The 18228-nt window shown below is 40.8% G+C and overlaps 2 protein-coding genes across 2 annotated transcripts in view; both read left to right on the top strand.

Annotated features, from left to right (window-relative positions):
- The first annotated feature begins 1 nt into the window (after nucleotide 1).
- LOC106177067 (archaemetzincin-2) lies at nucleotides 2-5912 on the top strand. Its single transcript, XM_087016844.1, has 6 exons — nucleotides 2-78; nucleotides 767-857; nucleotides 1289-1454; nucleotides 2670-2974; nucleotides 4126-4343; nucleotides 4667-5912. Exons 2-6 carry the CDS (start codon nucleotides 789-791, stop codon nucleotides 4959-4961), a joined length of 1053 nt encoding a protein of 350 aa, XP_086872970.1. The 5' UTR covers nucleotides 2-78; nucleotides 767-788; the 3' UTR covers nucleotides 4962-5912.
- A 171-nt stretch (nucleotides 5913-6083) lies between these two features.
- Nucleotides 6084-18228, top strand: part of LOC106181859 (uncharacterized) — a 32327-nt gene continuing 20182 nt past the window's right edge. Inside the window, exons 1-3 of the mRNA XM_087016827.1 lie at nucleotides 6084-6259; nucleotides 6807-6902; nucleotides 11921-12128. Coding sequence (XP_086872953.1) covers nucleotides 11924-12128 — 205 coding nt within the window. The 5' untranslated portion in view covers nucleotides 6084-6259; nucleotides 6807-6902; nucleotides 11921-11923. The remainder of the gene's footprint in view (nucleotides 6260-6806; nucleotides 6903-11920; nucleotides 12129-18228) is intronic.

Here is an 18228-nt window from a genome sequence, read left to right on the forward strand (position 1 = left end):
TCTATTTGTTAGAGAACAGCCGCATTCCTTTTGGGTTCGAGTCACTGGGTTCGAGTCCGTTCTACGTCTTTAATTAAAGTTAGTATTTTGTAATTCATTTATCATCTTTTTATTGAGACAATAACACATCAGTTTAAGTAGCTTATGGAAGATGTTCGCTGCGTTTAACGTGTGTGATGGAACAAAGATGTTTATTAGTTTTTTAATTAATACCAGTAACTAGAGCTACGACGAACGTTGCCTACTTATTAGCAATTGGTGTTGATGATAAAATAAATGATTTACTATGACATCGTCAGTTTAAGATTATAAAAATTGCCAAAAGAAACGGAAATGACTTTATATTTTAATAATGTTCATTCCTTCCTGTGGTATATCATGTAAAATTTAAGAGAAAGATTGCATTTGAAATGCGAAAGTGAAAGTGAAATTGACAGGAGTGGCAGACAGTCTGCTGTTACCACGTGACTTAGGTCGTGTCACATTTCAGGTTTTCAGTATCAGACTATCAGGCTATATATATATATATATATATCTGTGTTAATTCGCACAATTATAACTTAATTGACCTCTTCATATAACACAGCCTCCCACAACCTTATAATACCATTTACAAAATTTAAACAAGATTCATGTTTTTATGTCCCATATCAGATGAAAGATATATACCCTTAAATGCATGTACAGACTTTTACAATCTTTTGAGATACTTTTTATCAATTACTTATGAAAATAAGTACTGCACAAGAATTTATCAACTTTGCAGTCGCCGGGGTTCATTTGTCCACATGCCAAAACACTTTAAGCCCCCAGGAGAAGATGAACGTTTGGGTGCTATTGGGATCAGGAAGAAAAAGGTAACAATCATGGTTCAGCATTAACTATGGGTGCTTTCCCAGAGATTTAGATTGATCTAGAGATTAAGATTTAGATCGACCTAACTCCTTGGGGGTTCACTCTAAATTGCAGTCAGCCGAGCGGGCACCATAGTTAATTACCCCCTTACAGCTTTTAGTAGGCGGGACTGATGCTTAAGCCGACCAAGCTGACAGTAATCTAGTGAGACTCCCCACAGGGATAGATCAATCTAAAAATCTATGGAAATGGGGTGTATATTGTATTGTATTGTATTTATAGAAACATTTTTATTTGTTTATATACATAATATTGCATTGCATTGCATTGCATTACATTACATTCCATTATATTACATTATCTTATTTTTATAAAAACCATAATTATCTGTTTATATACATTAACTTTCAACATGTTTTTTTCCTGTTTACAGTATCTCTCTAGTACCAGTGCCGCTTCATCAGAAAAAGTAACAAGATCAAAGGCCAGAGCAGCTACAATAAGCAGTGATGACTATATTCTGGAACACAGTAGACTTTACATGCACCGGAGAAGTCAAGCCGAACCATCGGCAGACTTGCTGAAAGCTCTGACTCCAGGTGTGGGGCTCTTTTTCTTATTGCCATAATTAAAGGAATGCAGGATAACTTGAATATCACTTTTTAGTGATTTATGTGTATATATATATGTATGTATACTATCATGCTCATGCTTTATTTTTTGTGTACTGTGCATACGTAAATTAAAAGACATTTTGCTTCAAACAAAACGGGCAATACAATGAAGACATTTGGCCAAAAGCTCTTATACCAGATATTATTATATATAATATATCTTTTAAGATATAAATTTTGTCAGTCAAGTTATGAAGGGGGAACAAGTGAACTACTGGTGTTATGTAATGAATGAAATAATTCAATTCCAATACAAGCTTGTGTACACTGAACAAGTCACAGAATATCAGCGAAAAAAATATGATGACAGCTTCTCCTCATTCATAGTCTTGATCTACCAGCAGTATGTCACAAATATCAAACGCGATTCAGGGATGGATCCAGAATTATTTGAAGGGAGGGGGAGTCCAGAATGACAGGCCTCGGATACGAAGCCAAACATCATCCCCTTGACATGGGGTTCAAGGCTGCTCAAGGACCCCGAAAATTTTTTATTGTTTTGGAGGGGAAACTGTGCCCTTTGGTACGGTTTAGTGATGATTTAGCCACAGTCAAAAATTCTAGTTTCAAGAGGAGAATAATGGTATGGTAGATTTTTTTAGAAACCGAAGGAGGGATCAGGACCCCCCTGACCTCCTCCCCCCCCTCTAAATCCGCCACTGCGCTTGATGCTGTAACTCTTTTTTTTTTTTTTTTTATATACATATTATCTAATACTCAAATTACTCTACCTGTCTCAAAAAGGAATTGCTAAGTTGGCTCTATGAGCCTCTCTCCAATTATTAATCTCATTATGTTGCAATTTAAATTTAATTTATATTTATCTAAGAAGATGTTCACAGGGTAAACCAACATTAGGAGGTTTGATTTCATCGCTTAGATATCTGATGAAAACAGATAATTCACTCTGTCAGTACAATTCAAATATTATTAAGTTATTTTCAATTTGAATATTTAGGGTACGACGATGTAATTAATTAAAAAGTGTTATATAGTATAACATCTCTTATGTGTGAGTGTGTATAAGCGAGTGTTTGTTTGTTTGTTTGTTTTTGTATTGTCATGTATTCGTGATGTATTGTGTCAATAAAAAAAAAACAGTAACTCTTTTTAGTATTCAATCATTTCCCATCATTCCAGACCCTGACCTATTTCTCCCTATGCCAAAGCCGCACGACATGGACTGGTTAGCTCACCACCCTGAGAAGGGTCAAACCTTCGAACAGTTCGTGGCACAGCCCCACAATAAACCCGATGCTAAGCGCAATGTAATTCACCTGCTGCCATTGAGGTTCTTTGAGAAGTCGGTGCCAGATGATGCATTAGAGGCGTTGAAGGAGTATGCCTCATATTTTTTCTTGGGGATGAAAGTGAAGATTTTGAAGGGGAAATATTTTGCCAAGAAAGTTGTTCATCGTAAAAATCCTGATACAGGACACAAACAGGTGGATATTGACTTGTTTCTTTATTTCTTTTATGTTTGTTTATTAATTGATACACAGATGAATACTTTAAAATTATCATATAATCATATTGAAGCAAGGTACTGTTTAAACAAATGTTTTAAAAAAATGCATTTAAACCATGCATCCCCGCAGAGACTTACTTTTACCACCTTCCCTCCTTCCACTGCCTCCTCCCCCCCTCCCCACTCACCCCTCCACTCCCTCCTCCCCCATTCCCCACTCACCCCTCCACTCCCTCCTCCCCCATTCCCCACCCCCCTCTCCACTCCCTCCTCCCCCATTCCCCACCCCCCTCTCCACTCCCTCCTCCCCCATTCCCCACTCACCCCTCCACTCCCTCCTCCCCCATTCCCCACTCCCCCTCTCCACTCCCTCCTCCCCCATTCCCCACTCCCCTCTCCACTCCCTCCTCCCCCATTCCCCACCCCCCTCTCCACTCCCTCCTCCCCCATTCCCCACCCCCCTCTCCACTCCCTCTTCCTCCATTCCCCACTCACCCCTCCACTCCCCCCTCCCCCATTCCTCACCCCCCTCTCCACTCCCTCTTCCTCCATTCTCCACTCACCCCTCCACTTCCTCCTCCCCCATTCCCCACCCACCCCTCCACTTCTTCACCCCTTTCCCCACTCACCCCTCCACTCCCTCCACCCCCATTCCCCACTCACCCCTCCACTCCCTCCTCTCCCATTCCCCCTCCCCCTCTCCACTACCCCCTCCCCCATTCCCCACTCACCCCTCCACTTCTTCACCCCTTTCCCCTTGTTTCTTCAATGAAATCTTTGTTAATATTAATTAGCAGTGACTTTATTTCAGGTACATGCTGAGCACATTCTGTTACACATGCTAGGTCGGGGGCGTCTCGATAGTCCGAAGGTTCATTGGTCCGAAAAACGGTAACATTTTCATCGCTTTTTTAATCAAGGGTTCATTGGTCCGAAGATTCTGTGGTGAACATTCGGACCAATGAACCTTCGGACTATTGAATCTTCGGACTATTGCTACGGCCCCGCTAGGTCTGGTACAAGAGGACTCCCTTCTCCACCACCCACATCTCACCAATGCTTCAATGAATTCTAAAATCTCAATAGCAAAATCTTTTTTATATGACATCAGTAGTGTTGTTGTTTCAGGTAAATGCTGAGCACATCCTGTTACACATGCTAGGTCTAGTACAAGAGAACTCCTACTGTGTGGCTGGTATTACACTGTGTGATCTGTACCCCAGGGAAGAGTGGAACTTTGTCTTTGGTCTGGCCAGTCTGTCATCTCGCTGTGGGGTCTACTCCCTAGCAAGGTACCTGCCTGGGTTTGGTGAGGAGGAGGAGGAGGAGGAGACAGAGGAGGAAAGGTAAGTTATTACATGTACTAACTCTGATTTAAATACTCAAAGGGAGGGGGGAGAGGTAATAATCTTTACTCAATCATTTTACTGTATATATGTACAATATAAGAAGGGTGTTTACAAAATTTTTAATTTGGAGTCATTTTGGATCCCCTTCCCCCCAAATGCAGCACCAAAATGATGATAATAAATTATTAATTTGGTCATCCTTTTGGCATTTTGATTAACTTTGGGAAATCCAAATGAATGTCTTGTTTTCAAGTTAGCTGTGGTTAAGTTGAAGTTGTTACATTTTTCAGTTGTTACATTTTCTTTCTTTTTCTTGACAGTGTGGCATCAGCGAATTTGATACGAAGGGCATGTCTTCTCATGTGTCACGAGATAGGACACATGTTTGGATTGCGACATTGTATCTATTTTAAATGTATCATGAATGGCTCCAATCATCTGATGGAATTTGACAGGAAGTTGCTGTTTTTGTGTCCTGTATGTTTACGGAAACTTCACCATTCTTTGGCGTTTGATATTGTAGAACGCTACAAGAATATGTTGGTGTTTTGTGAAAAGTACGGAATTACTGATGAAGCTCAATGGCTGAGGCGCAGGATTTCCAAACTGCAATAGTCACGAGAAGCAGGACATTTTTAGAAAATTATTTGAAAATATTATTGAATTAGAATTTCAATAAATCACACATTCCTGCATGCAGCGTTACTTTGCAGTGTGATAAAACAAGATTTTTTCAAGGGGGGAAAATATCAATTTTTCAGATACATAATTTTGGAATCATTGTGGTACGGGTATTTTCTCTGTATAGAATAGAACTATCAGGTGTCCTGCTTTTCAGTTGTGTTGTAATCACTCAACATGCAGGAATGTTCTAATTTTCTGAATTTTCAGAATTTATGATTTAAAAATACAGTATCTGTAAAATTCACAATTTTTCCCCATTGAATAGATCGAGTAATTACTGATATTTTCTGATTTCATTCAGCTAAGTGCGCTGAAAAGATAAAGTGTTCTTAATATATAAATAATTTTAATTTACTCTATATACATTCAGATGCTGTAACCTTAACTTCTTTGCCATACACTAATATTTTATGTGTGCAGCAACATTTATTTATGCTCTGATAATATAGAATGTCAAGATAGAATACGTCACTTAACTCCCAACAATCTCATACATTGACACAATGAAAATACACAGTCAAAAATATGTGCATCACAAGATAATTTTATTTATGTATAAGTGAATCAATATTTTATATAAATTAATATCAATTAAAATAATAAAATTTAATTAAGACCTTTATATATTACATACATTTATAATTACATTGGATTTCTTTAAATGTATTTATTGTAAACTGGACAATAGAATGCCTTATAGATTGACAATACTAGTACAAGAAAAAGTGGTTGAAAAGTAGAAAAACATCGTTCGGCTGATAAAATTAGCTGAATGATATATATTCAAAAACATTTCATATTTTGAAGTTTTTATTCTTTAGTCTGTAAATATAAATGTTTAAATTCTCATTTATCACTGGAATAAAAATGGACTGAACAGAACTGGTGTTTTATTTTTTGGCTTTCCATTAGATCCAGCATGGACATAATGAGATAATGTCATTATGTCCAAGGATCCAGGAACAAAAGCAAACTCACAGGTGATTGCGATAGATGTGAATGCGGTGAGTTAATTGCGCTGTATGCTTGATCTCCTCTGCCAATGCAGTACCGGATGTTGTAAAAAAATAATCCCCGTTCTAAAAATAGAAACGAGAAGCCGCGAGACTTATTTGTGAAAAAGAAAGTGTTTTGGTTTTTCCCTGGTAATGGCTGTGCGCTACATTCACCGTGCGAGTTGATCTAAAAATTGTCCCGGTAACATGTAGAGACTTGTTGGAGTCTTGTCAGTAAGTGGTTTATGAATCATCGTATTTAAAACTACAGGTACATGTACATATACATGTGTACGATGTCTTTGCTTTGGGAAATTAGTCGTGTCCCTGCCGACGTTAAATATATTATATGTGCACAAATTAAATAGGAAAGAACTGCATTTAACTTATATACCTCCCACCCCTGTGAAATTGACATATGCTGTAACTGTATAGTAGTCTCCAGGGGGAGAAAGTGGGGAGTTTTTTTTTTTTTGTAACTTTTAGCCCTACGTTTACATTGTCTAAGGAGAGCCTTTGCAGACCTTGCAGGTAGAGCCCCTCCATTAAAGGAGAAAAGGTCTTAATTCAATGCAAAGGTCTGAATTCACTGAATCATGACACACAACACTTAATTAATTTTATTTACTATAAATTGTAACTATGAAAACTTTACTTAATTTATAACTTGGTTTAGTTGGGAATCTGCATGTCTAATTTATATGTGTAAGTAAAAAAGGAAGAAAAAGTGAAAGGAAAATTCCACCTCCCTTCATATCATTTTGCAAATAATGTATTTCAGGTTTCACAAAACACAAACCAGAACGTACCGGTAGATCCTGGGCTCACAGAAATGGTGAGGCCTATTTTCATCAATTTTGAATTCTGACTGAGTGAGGTAGGTACATGTACTGATATACAATTAACACTATAGGGATACAAGTCAAGTATGTTCAGCAGTGGTTTAATTATTTTTATATTTTTGTCAGATATATGACTTTTGTTTGTACTGTTAAATCTGTTAGGTGATTCAGTGATTGGACTCAGGCTGATATATTTCACTTTGTAAGTGCGGCTGGTATATGAAGGCAAATGTTTCCTTAATGATTGAGGTGATCAAATTACAACCCCCCCCCCCTCCCACCCGCTACACAGGGAGGCCTTTATTGACCAACTACTGGTTTATAATTACCTTAAAGACATACAACTACATGGACATCTAAGGTTAAGTTCTTATTTTACCTTCTTTTAAATATTTGTATTCAACATATTATCAGCCTAATACAACTTAACCCCATAGCGCCGGGAACCGCACATATGCGGTTCATTTTAAAAAGTCCCCAGTGCCGGGAACTGCATATACGCGGTTTCTGTGTTTACATTCTTGTACTGTCCCCTGTCCTTTGTAACAATTCATGCTTCTATCACAAGACTAACTTAATGTTAGTTTTTTGTTTACTACCGGCTTCTGAAAGACGTGTAGCGAGAATTAGATAATGAAAAAGCGATTTATTTCAACCATTGTCGAGGCGCTATGAAATCATAATGGTGGCGAGAAGTCAGCAGAAGTTATGGGTTGAGAAATATTTTAGATTTGTAAGAAAATTCAGACTTCGGGGAAGAGTCCTTGATAGATTTTGATACTCCGATAACTTCAAAGATGATGTACCTTTGGCTAGTATGAGCTGTCAGAGAGCAGATTCGGATGTGGGGCTTGATTTATGAAAAACGCTGATGATACTAACGGCAGTAACCAAGCAGACGACATTAGTAATTGGAATGGCTATATTGGTGATAAAATGACTGTAACCGTTTTCGTGGCAAGTCAGCTAGGCTAAATGTTGCCTTGTGTGCTGCATCAACATGTCTTTTCCTGCTTGTGCATAAATACAAATGTCATATGTTACGCTGTACTGCATCAACATGTCTTTTCCTGCTTATGTCTTAAGTGCCAATGACATATGTTTACTTGTGTGCTGCATCAACATACGGTAAAGTGCCATGAATTTCGAACGGCTCTTGAATTTCGATCGATCTAAAAATCGGCCGTCTGGAGTTTTTTCTGGACCATGAATTTCGGCCAGTAAGCAATTTTGCGCGATCTTCATTTCGTGAATTTCGTACACCTTAAAATCGGCCACCGGGCTATTCTCGCGCTTATAAAGATCTAACAGTCGGCAATGTTGCCCTAGCGTACCTTTACCTGAGTACTACGTGTGCGGCCCAAGGTGCAAGATAACGATCACTACAGTTAGTTTAGGACGCTAAACAACATCGTCATATCCATTCATTCAGATAACAGGAGAATCTATTAAGAGTTTCACTGTCGGGCTGTTGTTTCTTTACCGCAGTATTCGGTGTGAGATAGCGATCGGTAGTTTTGCTGAGGCGCACAATAGCATTGTTAACAGTAGAGACTTCAGTAACAGAACAAAAGAGCAATATTAAGAGCTGCAATAAAGATTACCATTATTGCTTTCTTGTCTCGCTCAGATTTTTCACGATCTCCCGCTGACGATCTTCCACTAATGAAGTCCCTTGAAATGTACAAATGAAATGAAAAATATTTTTAAAAATTATAAATTCCAATGGAGAGGGATGGAGGGTTAAAAACAATCGAGAACGATCTCCGGCTGACGATCTGCCGCAAACGAAAGCCACTGAACGAGTATGAGCTTTCTCGTTTCACTCGGATTGAGACGCTGAGGATACGAAAATTGCGTTCTCGTCTCGCCCTTTGGCTTACGAAGTCTCTTTAACAAATATGAAAATTGCCTCCTGGTCTCTCTCGGATTGCGAACGATCTCTCGCTGAAAATTTGAAATTTTCCTTTTTGTCAATCAGCTTTGTCAGTTGCCGTGCGTATGAAGGTCCGGAAGGTGTCCCCTTTCACAAATTGGCCTGTAGTTTGCTTAGTGTTTTGTACCGCATGAAGGTCACTCTTGTCACTGCTGCATACGGCGTGGAATGTGTATCTTAAAGTTAAAGTTCATAGAAACATTTTATTGTGTTTTGTAAGCTTTAGGAAGTAGTTTCGTCGTGACTGAATATCAGCGTACACTACAAAGTAGTACCATTCATCTGTGACGCATCATAAAAGCTAGGTACGTCAAATTACTCTAAGAAAATTTCTTACAACGTCCACGGCTGTCCCGACAAGCTAAGACGTCATTTAAAAAAAGTCGCAAGCCGTCTAGCCGTCTTTGAAAATATGACGGCTGGACGGTTCGCTGGGAAAAGCCTTGCTCATAAGGGTATATTTATTTAACTAGGGGCTTACTGACATCACCCAGCTTACATGCGGGTGCATGCCTCCCAAAATTATATTAAAGGATAAAATTGTAATATATCTAAGTTTAATTGTTTGTAAATTTTGTAAAAATTGCCCATGCCACCCCGTTAGTTTGGAGGGTTAAGCTGGATCAAGTCCGTGTCAAAATTCTTTGAAACTTTGCAGGAAAAATCAATCTTCCTTTGTTTCTCTGGCTCCTTGTTTAGCCCAATGATCAGATTTATCTAGTGCCCCCAGGTCTGCTGGAGCAGCTCTTTGAAATAACACACAGGTAGATTTTTATCTGAGATAAATATTGCGTTCGATACACTCAAGACAAAAGCTACCTGTGAGCTGAAGGGCACTTTACCCTCTAATTAAGAGGTAAAGCAAGTTCCAGCTAGATGGACGATTAAGATCGGACTTCAGATGGTAACTAGTATTGTTTACCTCAGTTCTGTGAAAGCAAACGAGAAGGGTGTCAGAACAATGGTGCATAATTATATAAATTATACAGAGAATTTGTACATTCAGGTGACATTAACTTATAATCGAAGGGGATTTTCGATAATATTCCTTGAAAAGTACACTAGATTTAAAGAGAATAATATCATGGTTGGCCAAAAAATTATATAGGCACAGTGTATCCGTGCGTATGCCTGGTTACGCCCCTGTCGCAAACCAGCAAACCATATCCTGCGGACTACATGAAAATTGCCTTCTACATGTAGCATGGACAAAAAGTCCAAGCTTCTATGCTTGCTCGGATCGCTGACGATCTCTTGCTGACGAATAAAGTAACGAAGTCCCTTGAACTAGTGTGGAAATTGGCTTATTGTCGCGCTCAGATCGCTCACTATCTCCTATTGACGATCTTCCAGTCCCTTCAACGAATATAAAAACTGCCTTTTCGGTTTACTCTAGATTACCTATCTCTCGCGTTTGTTTGAAGATGGTTTCAATGACAAAACGTACACGCTTTTCAAATGCGTACATTGACGCAACTATGCGCCAGGAAATCAGTTGCTGCTGCTGGTTAAGATTGGGTTGCCTGAGCGAAAACAAAATAAATAAAAATAAAACGGCCCTGCACCCCCCCCCCCCCAAACCTAGTATATTTGATCGCAGACAACAATCAGCGGTCATCTTGGTCGCAGCGCACGACGGAGAAAGACCGTAATACACAGTTCGGCTGCCGTGGCGAAGGCTACCTGTGCGCCGCACATACCGATCTGCGGTCGTAGTGGCCTCCCCGCACGGAGGAGAGGCCGTAGTGCCGAGGCCGGCTTCTGCAGGGAAGGCTACGTATGCGTCGGAGACACCGACCCGCGAACGGCGAGATGAGGACGCATTCGCGCGTAAAGCTCCGCCCGACTTTAACGGTAAAGGCAACGAACCTGGTCGCGGAAGACACTTATCGCAGATGAAGGCTACCTGCACGTGCGCCATAGACACTGATCGGCTGTCGTCTCAGTTTCAGTGCACGGAAAGAAGCAACGGTAACACTAAGATTCCATAGTAAAGGTTATCTGGCCGTGGCAGACGCTAATCGTCGGCCGTCTCTCCCTCCGTCCACTCCCGTTCTGAGCGCCAGGATCGTTTTTGAAAAACGACACTAGTTTCTGGCTGCCAGAATCGCTTTTGAAAAACGACACTACTTTTGCGGCCCTAAACAACAGCACCGCTCTATCTATGGGCCATACACAGTGATCGGGTGAAAGTACGTGTATGCCTTTGGTCGCAATTACCGACACTAACACAATCATACATTATGGTAACTCTAAATAGATCGTCGGGAGAAGATAACAGAAGGCCTAGCGACGAACAGACAACTTCCGGTCAAAATTGACAGAATTCCATGAAATTCGAACTTTCGGAAGTTCTGAGCACCTCCATTTCATGAATTTCGGCCAGAACGATCTTTTCCCAAATTTAATTATTTTCTACTGTTCGAAATTCATGGCACATTACCGTATGTCTTTTCCTGCTTGTGTATAAATACAGATGTTATATGTTTACTAGTGCGCTGTATCAACATATCTTTTCCTGCTTGTGTATTAGTACAAATGCCACGTTTACTTGTATTTTTATGATGCAATTTTTATTCACGAAAGTGTAATATTTGCTCATGATAATGCAACTCTCTGACGTGATGCAGGTTTTTAGGTACAGCACGCATCCCAGGAAATTTATTATATCTCAAAAACTAAATAAGATATCTTTCTGAAATTTTGTGACATTGTTTAAAACATATTTCGGATGTTTATGAGAAAATTTCAAGAAATTATTTGGTAAAGTGAAAAAGAATGTGCATGCTGAAATTAAAGTTTTGTTTTTTACTTCTCTTCGAGAAAAGCAAGTCTCATATTTAAACTCCTGCTATTTCTACCTAAGTTAACAAATGTGAATAAAACTGATATGACTTTAAAGCTTACATTCTTGGCTTTCTAAAAATGTACCGTTCTTAGGTGTTTTCTAGACAAGTAAGTACATTATCATCGATTAAATGAGGCCGCCTGTAAAATTGAGTGCATCTGGGTAGAGGGCTCAGGACCAAGGGCACTTTCTAGGTCAAATGCTGCCAGGCTCTATGGGGTTAAGGAAAATTCCGCTTTAGATAACTATGTTATTTTGTCTGTTTTCAGTATATGTTTTTTCCAACAACACAGATGGGGTCCTGTGAAGAACTAAAGTTAGATGACCTACATGATAAATTACTTGGCATGCAAAATCAGATCACCAAATTGCAGGAATTATATGATGGAAGAATAACGACTATTGAAGATGCAACTGCCAAGTTACAACAAACTATTCAGAAATGGCAAAGCTTCTCTGACATTGATATTGAATCAGGTAATATGTGCATGACTTGTTCTCAGGCTAATCTGGGATTGTTTGAAGGGGGGGGGGGGGTGCAAAGCCGATCCATCCCTCCCCTTGTCTTGAGGTTCGGGGCTGAAATTTTTGATATTCTAGAGGGCAGAACTGTGATCGGCTAGTCAAAATTATAATTTGAAGCGGAGACCTTAGGTGGGATTTTTTTCAGAAATTGAAGTGGGGATCAGGACCCCCCTGAAGCCCCCCCCTAAATATACCACTGATGTTTTATATGGCACGTAGTCATAGGACACTTGAACTAGTTGTAATAGGGCTATCACTAGTGGGCTGGATTTGGTCTTAAAGTGCAATTTAAGTTCACAAGTGATTATACACGATCTTAATCATTACAGCAGTAGTCTTAAAATGGACTGAATCTGCTTTTAAGATCAAAAATGATCTAACATCTACTTATGTGGTCAAGCAGTTTCCTCCCCTCACAACGTGGGGTGCCTCCCCTCACAATAGAGACGCCAGTGTGGCTTGTCTTGTGACCTAGTTTTCCATTGGAGTATCGATTTGCAACTCACGTGTTATCGTTGGTGTTAATGTTTGAATACAATTTTGAAGTCTTTATCAGCGTGTTTCTTATTCTGTTGCTGAGACGTTTACACTTTACTGGCGTGGCGGCAGCGGTGGCGAATCAAAGGACCCACAAACCAGCAGCAATTATAAGTTACCGGTACAGTAAAGGTACAGCTGATAGCCGGGCAGGTACAGTGTCCGTCGATAGACTATACATAAGCCGTATTTATAACATTAGTCACTTTTAACACCTTGTAAGATGGCTAATCAACAAAGGGCCCCCAAGCAATGGTCTTTAACAAAGCAGGAATCAATGAACTCTTTCGAAAATTGGAAGCAAAATCTTCAGTATACACTCTCTTTGGACAGAAATTTTGCCCCCTTTTTAATTGAGGGTGTTACATGGCAAAAAAAATCAAGAGCCTCTCCTCTCCGTGGCTTCCAAGATGATGACGAAGAGGTTCCAAACAGCCGCACAGCACAACAAAAAGTTACTCAACTAGAATTGATGCTTGGACAAATAGCAAACTTTTGCCCGATTATATCTAGAAACACGATAGTGAAAAATTCAACATCTTTACCTAATATTTGGCAGGCCATTCGTCTCCATTATGGTTTTCAGTCAACGGGTGCACACTTCCTTGATCTCGCAAGCATCAAATTAGAGCACAATGAAAAACCAGAAGACTTATATCAGCAATTACTTGCCTTCATTGATGATAGCCTGTTGCAGGCAGGCGGCGGAATTTTACATCACGGTGAAATACCTACTGAAGATGAGGAATTGTCTCCTTCACTAGAAAACATGATCATTCTCATATGGTTAAAACTTATCCATAATGATCTTCCAAGAATTGTGAAACAGCGTTATGGCACTGAGTTAAGATCATGCACGGACATTAGCCTCGATCAAACCTGAAATTTCACAGGCATTGGAGTCCTTACTCGACGAGGTGCATACACAAGAGGGTGCTGAATTGGTGCGAGCTGCTGCTGTCCAAGTACATGAATCTCGCCCTATATTTTATCCTGGCAGTCGATCAAGTGAAAAAAGGGAGGAAAGTATGCCCATTGTGCAAGCAATCTGGGAGAACAAAAACTGATCATTTCCTCAGCACATGTAAGTTTCTACCTGAAGCTGACCGTAAATTCATGGTAAAGGCCAGGCAGCTGCATACTTTAGATGAAGGTCATTATACCAGTGATGATGAGCACATAAGTGAGGAAGAGCCTGATATCTATGTGAAACCAGATGTCCCCACTACAAGTATGGGTAGACGAGTACATGTGAAGCAATCACCTTATCTCAATGCATTTTATGATTACCACCCACTCAAGGTCACAATTGATTCAGGAGCAGAATCAAACATGATTCGTGAAAGTCTAGTCCAATATATTGGTGCTACAGTAGAAAAAAGCTCTCAGCGTGTATTCCAGGCAGATGGGCAGTCACCACTTAAAGTAAAAGGAGAAACATGTATTGAGTTAAATCGCAATGGCCATCACTTCACCCTACAAGTTTTAGTTGTTGAAGCTATGGATGTCGATATTCTAGGAGGTGTCCCATTCATGGAAGTAAATGACATTAGCATCAGACCTGCCAAATGCCTGATTACTTTGGGGGATGGCACACAATACACTTATGGTCAGGATAATAACACTGCCTCGAAGAGTGTTATTCGTCGCACACAAGCTTTTGTTCTGCGTGCTCCTACTCAGTCTACCGTGTGGCCTGGTGATTATATTGAACTTGAAATCCCAGAGGAATTAGGTCATGACTCATCTCTAGCCATCGAGCCCAGATCAGACTGCTCCTCAACACATGTGTCCAAGGTCGCACAACAATGGCCAAGCCCAGCCATGGTGTCAAGCATTGATGGGAGAATAAGGATCCAAAACACAACCACTGAGCCAAGAGCGTTAAAAAAACATGAGCATTTTTGTCAGGTGCTACAGGTTTTTTCTCCCGACAGTACTTACAATACAGAAGCACCTTTGAACCAAGGACATTCTGAGTGCGTTACTAAGCCCAAGGCATGTGATCATTCTGTTGCCATCCAGCTCGACCAGGATAATATACTTCCAGAAAAGATCCGCTCCCAATTCAGGCAACTTCACTCAGGGTTTAGCCATGTATTCGACCCACACTATAAGGGATACAATGGAGCATCAGGTCCCTTTAAGCCCATTGTAAACATGGGAAACGTACTGCCACCACAACGAAAAGGGCGGATTCCCCAATACGCTAGGGATAAGTTGGATGAACTACAGTGTAAATTTGATGACCTTGAAGCTCTGGGCGTCTTTGCCAGGCCGGAGGACGTTGGTGTCGTGGCGGAATATCTGAACCCTTCCTTTCTCGTGAGAAAACCCAATGGCAGCTACAGATTAGTTACAGCATTCGCTAAGGTAGGGCGATATTGCAAACCACAACCTTCCCTTTTGCCAGATGTCAATTCAACACTGCAAACCATAGCGCGCTGGAAGTTCATCATTGTGTCAGACCTAACTAGTGCATTTTACCAAATTCCTATCTCAAAGGAGTCCATGAAGTACTGTGGTGTTGCGACTCCTTTCCGTGGTGTTAGAGTATATACCCGATGTGCCATGGGGATGCCTGGATCAGAAACAGCATTGGAAGAGCTCATGTGCCGCGTGTTGGGTGAGCTAATCCAGGAGGGCATAGTCACTAAATTAGCTGATGATCTTTATTGTGGTGGCGACACGCCTGCACAATTGTACAACAACTGGAAGCGTGTCTTGGAGGCCCTTAGCTCTAATGGCCTAAATCTTGCAGCTGCAAAAACCATTGTTGCTCCGAGACAAACTGTTGTCTTAGGATGGGTTTGGTCCAGTGGAAGTATCCATGCCAGTCCTCACCGCATTTCTGCATTATCAAATTGCCCCCCCCCCCTGACACAGTCAGTGGAATGAGATTATTTATTGGCGCATTCAAAGTCTTAGCCAGAGTAATACCCAATGCTGCCCAAATACTCGATCCATTAGAGCAATCCACTGTGGGTCTCCAGTCCAAGGACAAGATTAAGTGGAGTGAAAACTTGCAAGACGCCTTTGCTGCAGCACAAATGTCATTGTCTTCCAACAAGTCAATTTTACTACCACAACCAGAGGACCAGCTATGGATAGTGACAGACGGTGCTGTGAAAAACCATGGTCTCGGTGCCACCATGTATGTTACTAGACATTCTAAACTGCACCTTGCAGGCTACTTCAGTGCCAAGTTACGGAAAAGACAGACAACATGGATTCCTTGTGAAATTGAAGCACTCTGTATTGCTGCAGCCATTAAACACTTCAGTCCATACATCACCCAGTCCCATCATCAGGCTTGTATACTTACTGACAGCAAACCATGTGTACAGGCTTATGAAAAGTTATGCAGAGGGCAATTTTCATCGAGTGCGCGTGTTGCAACCTTCTTATCTACAGCTAGTCACTTCCAGGTGGGTATACGCCACTTGTCCGGACAAGCAAACACTCCATCCGATTTTACATGTCGTAATGCTCCTGAGTGTGAAGTTGAGAGTTGTCAAGTTTGTACATTTATACGGCAATTAGAAGACTCTGTTGGTCGTAGCATTACCACGCAAGACATTTTGACAGGCGCCACTAGACTTCCCTTCACCAACAGGTCATCTTGGCTGAAGGCCCAATCTGAGTGCAGTGATTTGCGTAAAACTCATGCTTATCTCCGTCAGGGTACTCGCCCATCAAAAAAACTTACTAATGTCAAAGATGTAAAGCGCTACTTGAATGTCTGCACGATTGCACGAGATGGCCTTGTTGTTGTTAAACAGGATAAACCATTATCACCCAGTAGGGAGCGTATTGTGGTCCCTCGAAGTGCCCTTGAAGGATTACTCACCGCTTTACACATCAGACTAAACCATCCAAGTTGCCACCAGCTGAAGTTAGTTTCTCAGAGATACTTCTATGCTCTTGATATGGACAATGCGCTCCAGCGTGTAACCCACACATGTCACCACTGTGCATCATTACAGCAGTTCCCTAAGGCATTACTTCAGCAGTCAACTACCGATCCTCCAGATGCCATAGGTTACACATTTGCAGCAGACGTCATTAAACGAGAACGCCAGCTTATTCTCGTAGTTCGTGAGTGTGTGACTTCCTTTACTACATCATGCCTATAGAAGATGAGCGTCACCAAACCCTTTGCAATGCTCTAATCCAGCTATGCATTGGCTTACTTCCCCTTGATGGTCCTACTGCTGTTGTTCGTACCGATCCTGGAACGGGGTTTCAAGCCTTAGTGAACAACGATCTACTAAAACAACACCATGTATGCATTGAAGTTGGACGCATAAAGAATATTAACAAAAACCCAATAGCTGAAAGAGCTGTACAAGAACTACAAGTTGAGCTGTTGCGGTCAGATCCGTCAGGAGGACCAATTTCAGCTACCAAATTAGCCATTGCTACAGCTAGACTCAATACCCGCATCCGAGGAACAGGGTTGTCAGCACGTGAAATGTGGACTCAGAGGGATCAATTTACTTGTACACAGTTACCCTTGGTAGACCGAGATCTGATAATTGAGCAACATAGGCGACGGGTCACAAACCACCCACATAGTGAGCAATCTAAGGCTCCCAGCAAAGAAAATCTTAGTTTGTGTGAAGTTGCAGTCGGAGACCTGGTGTATTTATATTCTGACCGCTCCAAATTAAAAGGCCGTGACAGATATTTCGTCACGTCAGTTGATGGACAGTGGTGCAACATTCGTAAATTTACAGGATCTCAACTCAGAGCGACTTCCTACAGAGTAAAGTTATCAGAATGCTACAAAGTTCCAAATGACACTCTCTCATCTTCTGATTATTTGCGACACAATCATAGTTCAGATGGGGAGGCTTCCGACAGTGAAATAGACGAAAGTGAAACCTCTCAGACTTCGCCTCCTGCACAGCCATTTATTCCGCATGCCCTTTCTCTCGCTGCCAGTGATGGGATAGAAGCATCAACACTAGAACCTGACAATCAGGTAGATACAACAATAAATGAGACATTGTCACCAGAGAACAATAATCTTCCATCAACATCTCCAAGGAAGTCTACCAGACAAAGACGTGAACCGAAATATTTACAGGACTATGTCATGTATCAATAATCTCAATTTAGAGACACATGTGACAGGTTAGGAAAGGGCCAGAATAATGCCCAACTGTCACATCTAACATCCAGCAGAGGGTAGTCTACCCCTCACTGGCTATTGTTGTCATATTAGTTTATCAATTTAGAACTTTGAGGGATGTTTATAAACAAACAAGTTAATTTAGTTCAATAGATACTGTAGTTTAAAGCGTTGAACTGTTTATATAGATATAAAGAGAGATAGAGAAAGAAGAAGAAATGGTCGCGCCAGTGTGGCTTGTCTTGTGACCTAGTTTTCCATTGGAGTATCGATTTGCAACTCACGTGTTATCGTTGGTGTTAATGTTTGAATACAATTTTGAAGTCTTTATCAGCGTGTTTCTTATTCTGTTGCTGAGACGTTTACACTTTACTGGCG

Source organism: Lingula anatina, chromosome 7 (genome assembly GCF_051362555.1).
Source record: "Lingula anatina isolate TDL-2025a chromosome 7, LinAna3.0, whole genome shotgun sequence".
Lineage (NCBI taxonomy): Eukaryota > Metazoa > Brachiopoda > Lingulata > Lingulida > Lingulidae > Lingula > Lingula anatina.

Excerpts from the sequence above, each read along its gene's own strand:
- LOC106177067 (XM_087016844.1), top strand. The coding sequence starts at position 789 with ATGCCAAAACACTTTAAGCCCCCAGGAGAAGATGAACGTTTGGGTGCT. Across the intron at positions 2,975-4,125 it reads CTGATACAGGACACAAACAG|GTAAATGCTGAGCACATCCT; the intron begins GTGGATATTGAC and ends TTGTTGTTTCAG. Across the intron at positions 4,344-4,666 it reads GAGGAGACAGAGGAGGAAAG|TGTGGCATCAGCGAATTTGA; the intron begins GTAAGTTATTAC and ends TTTTCTTGACAG.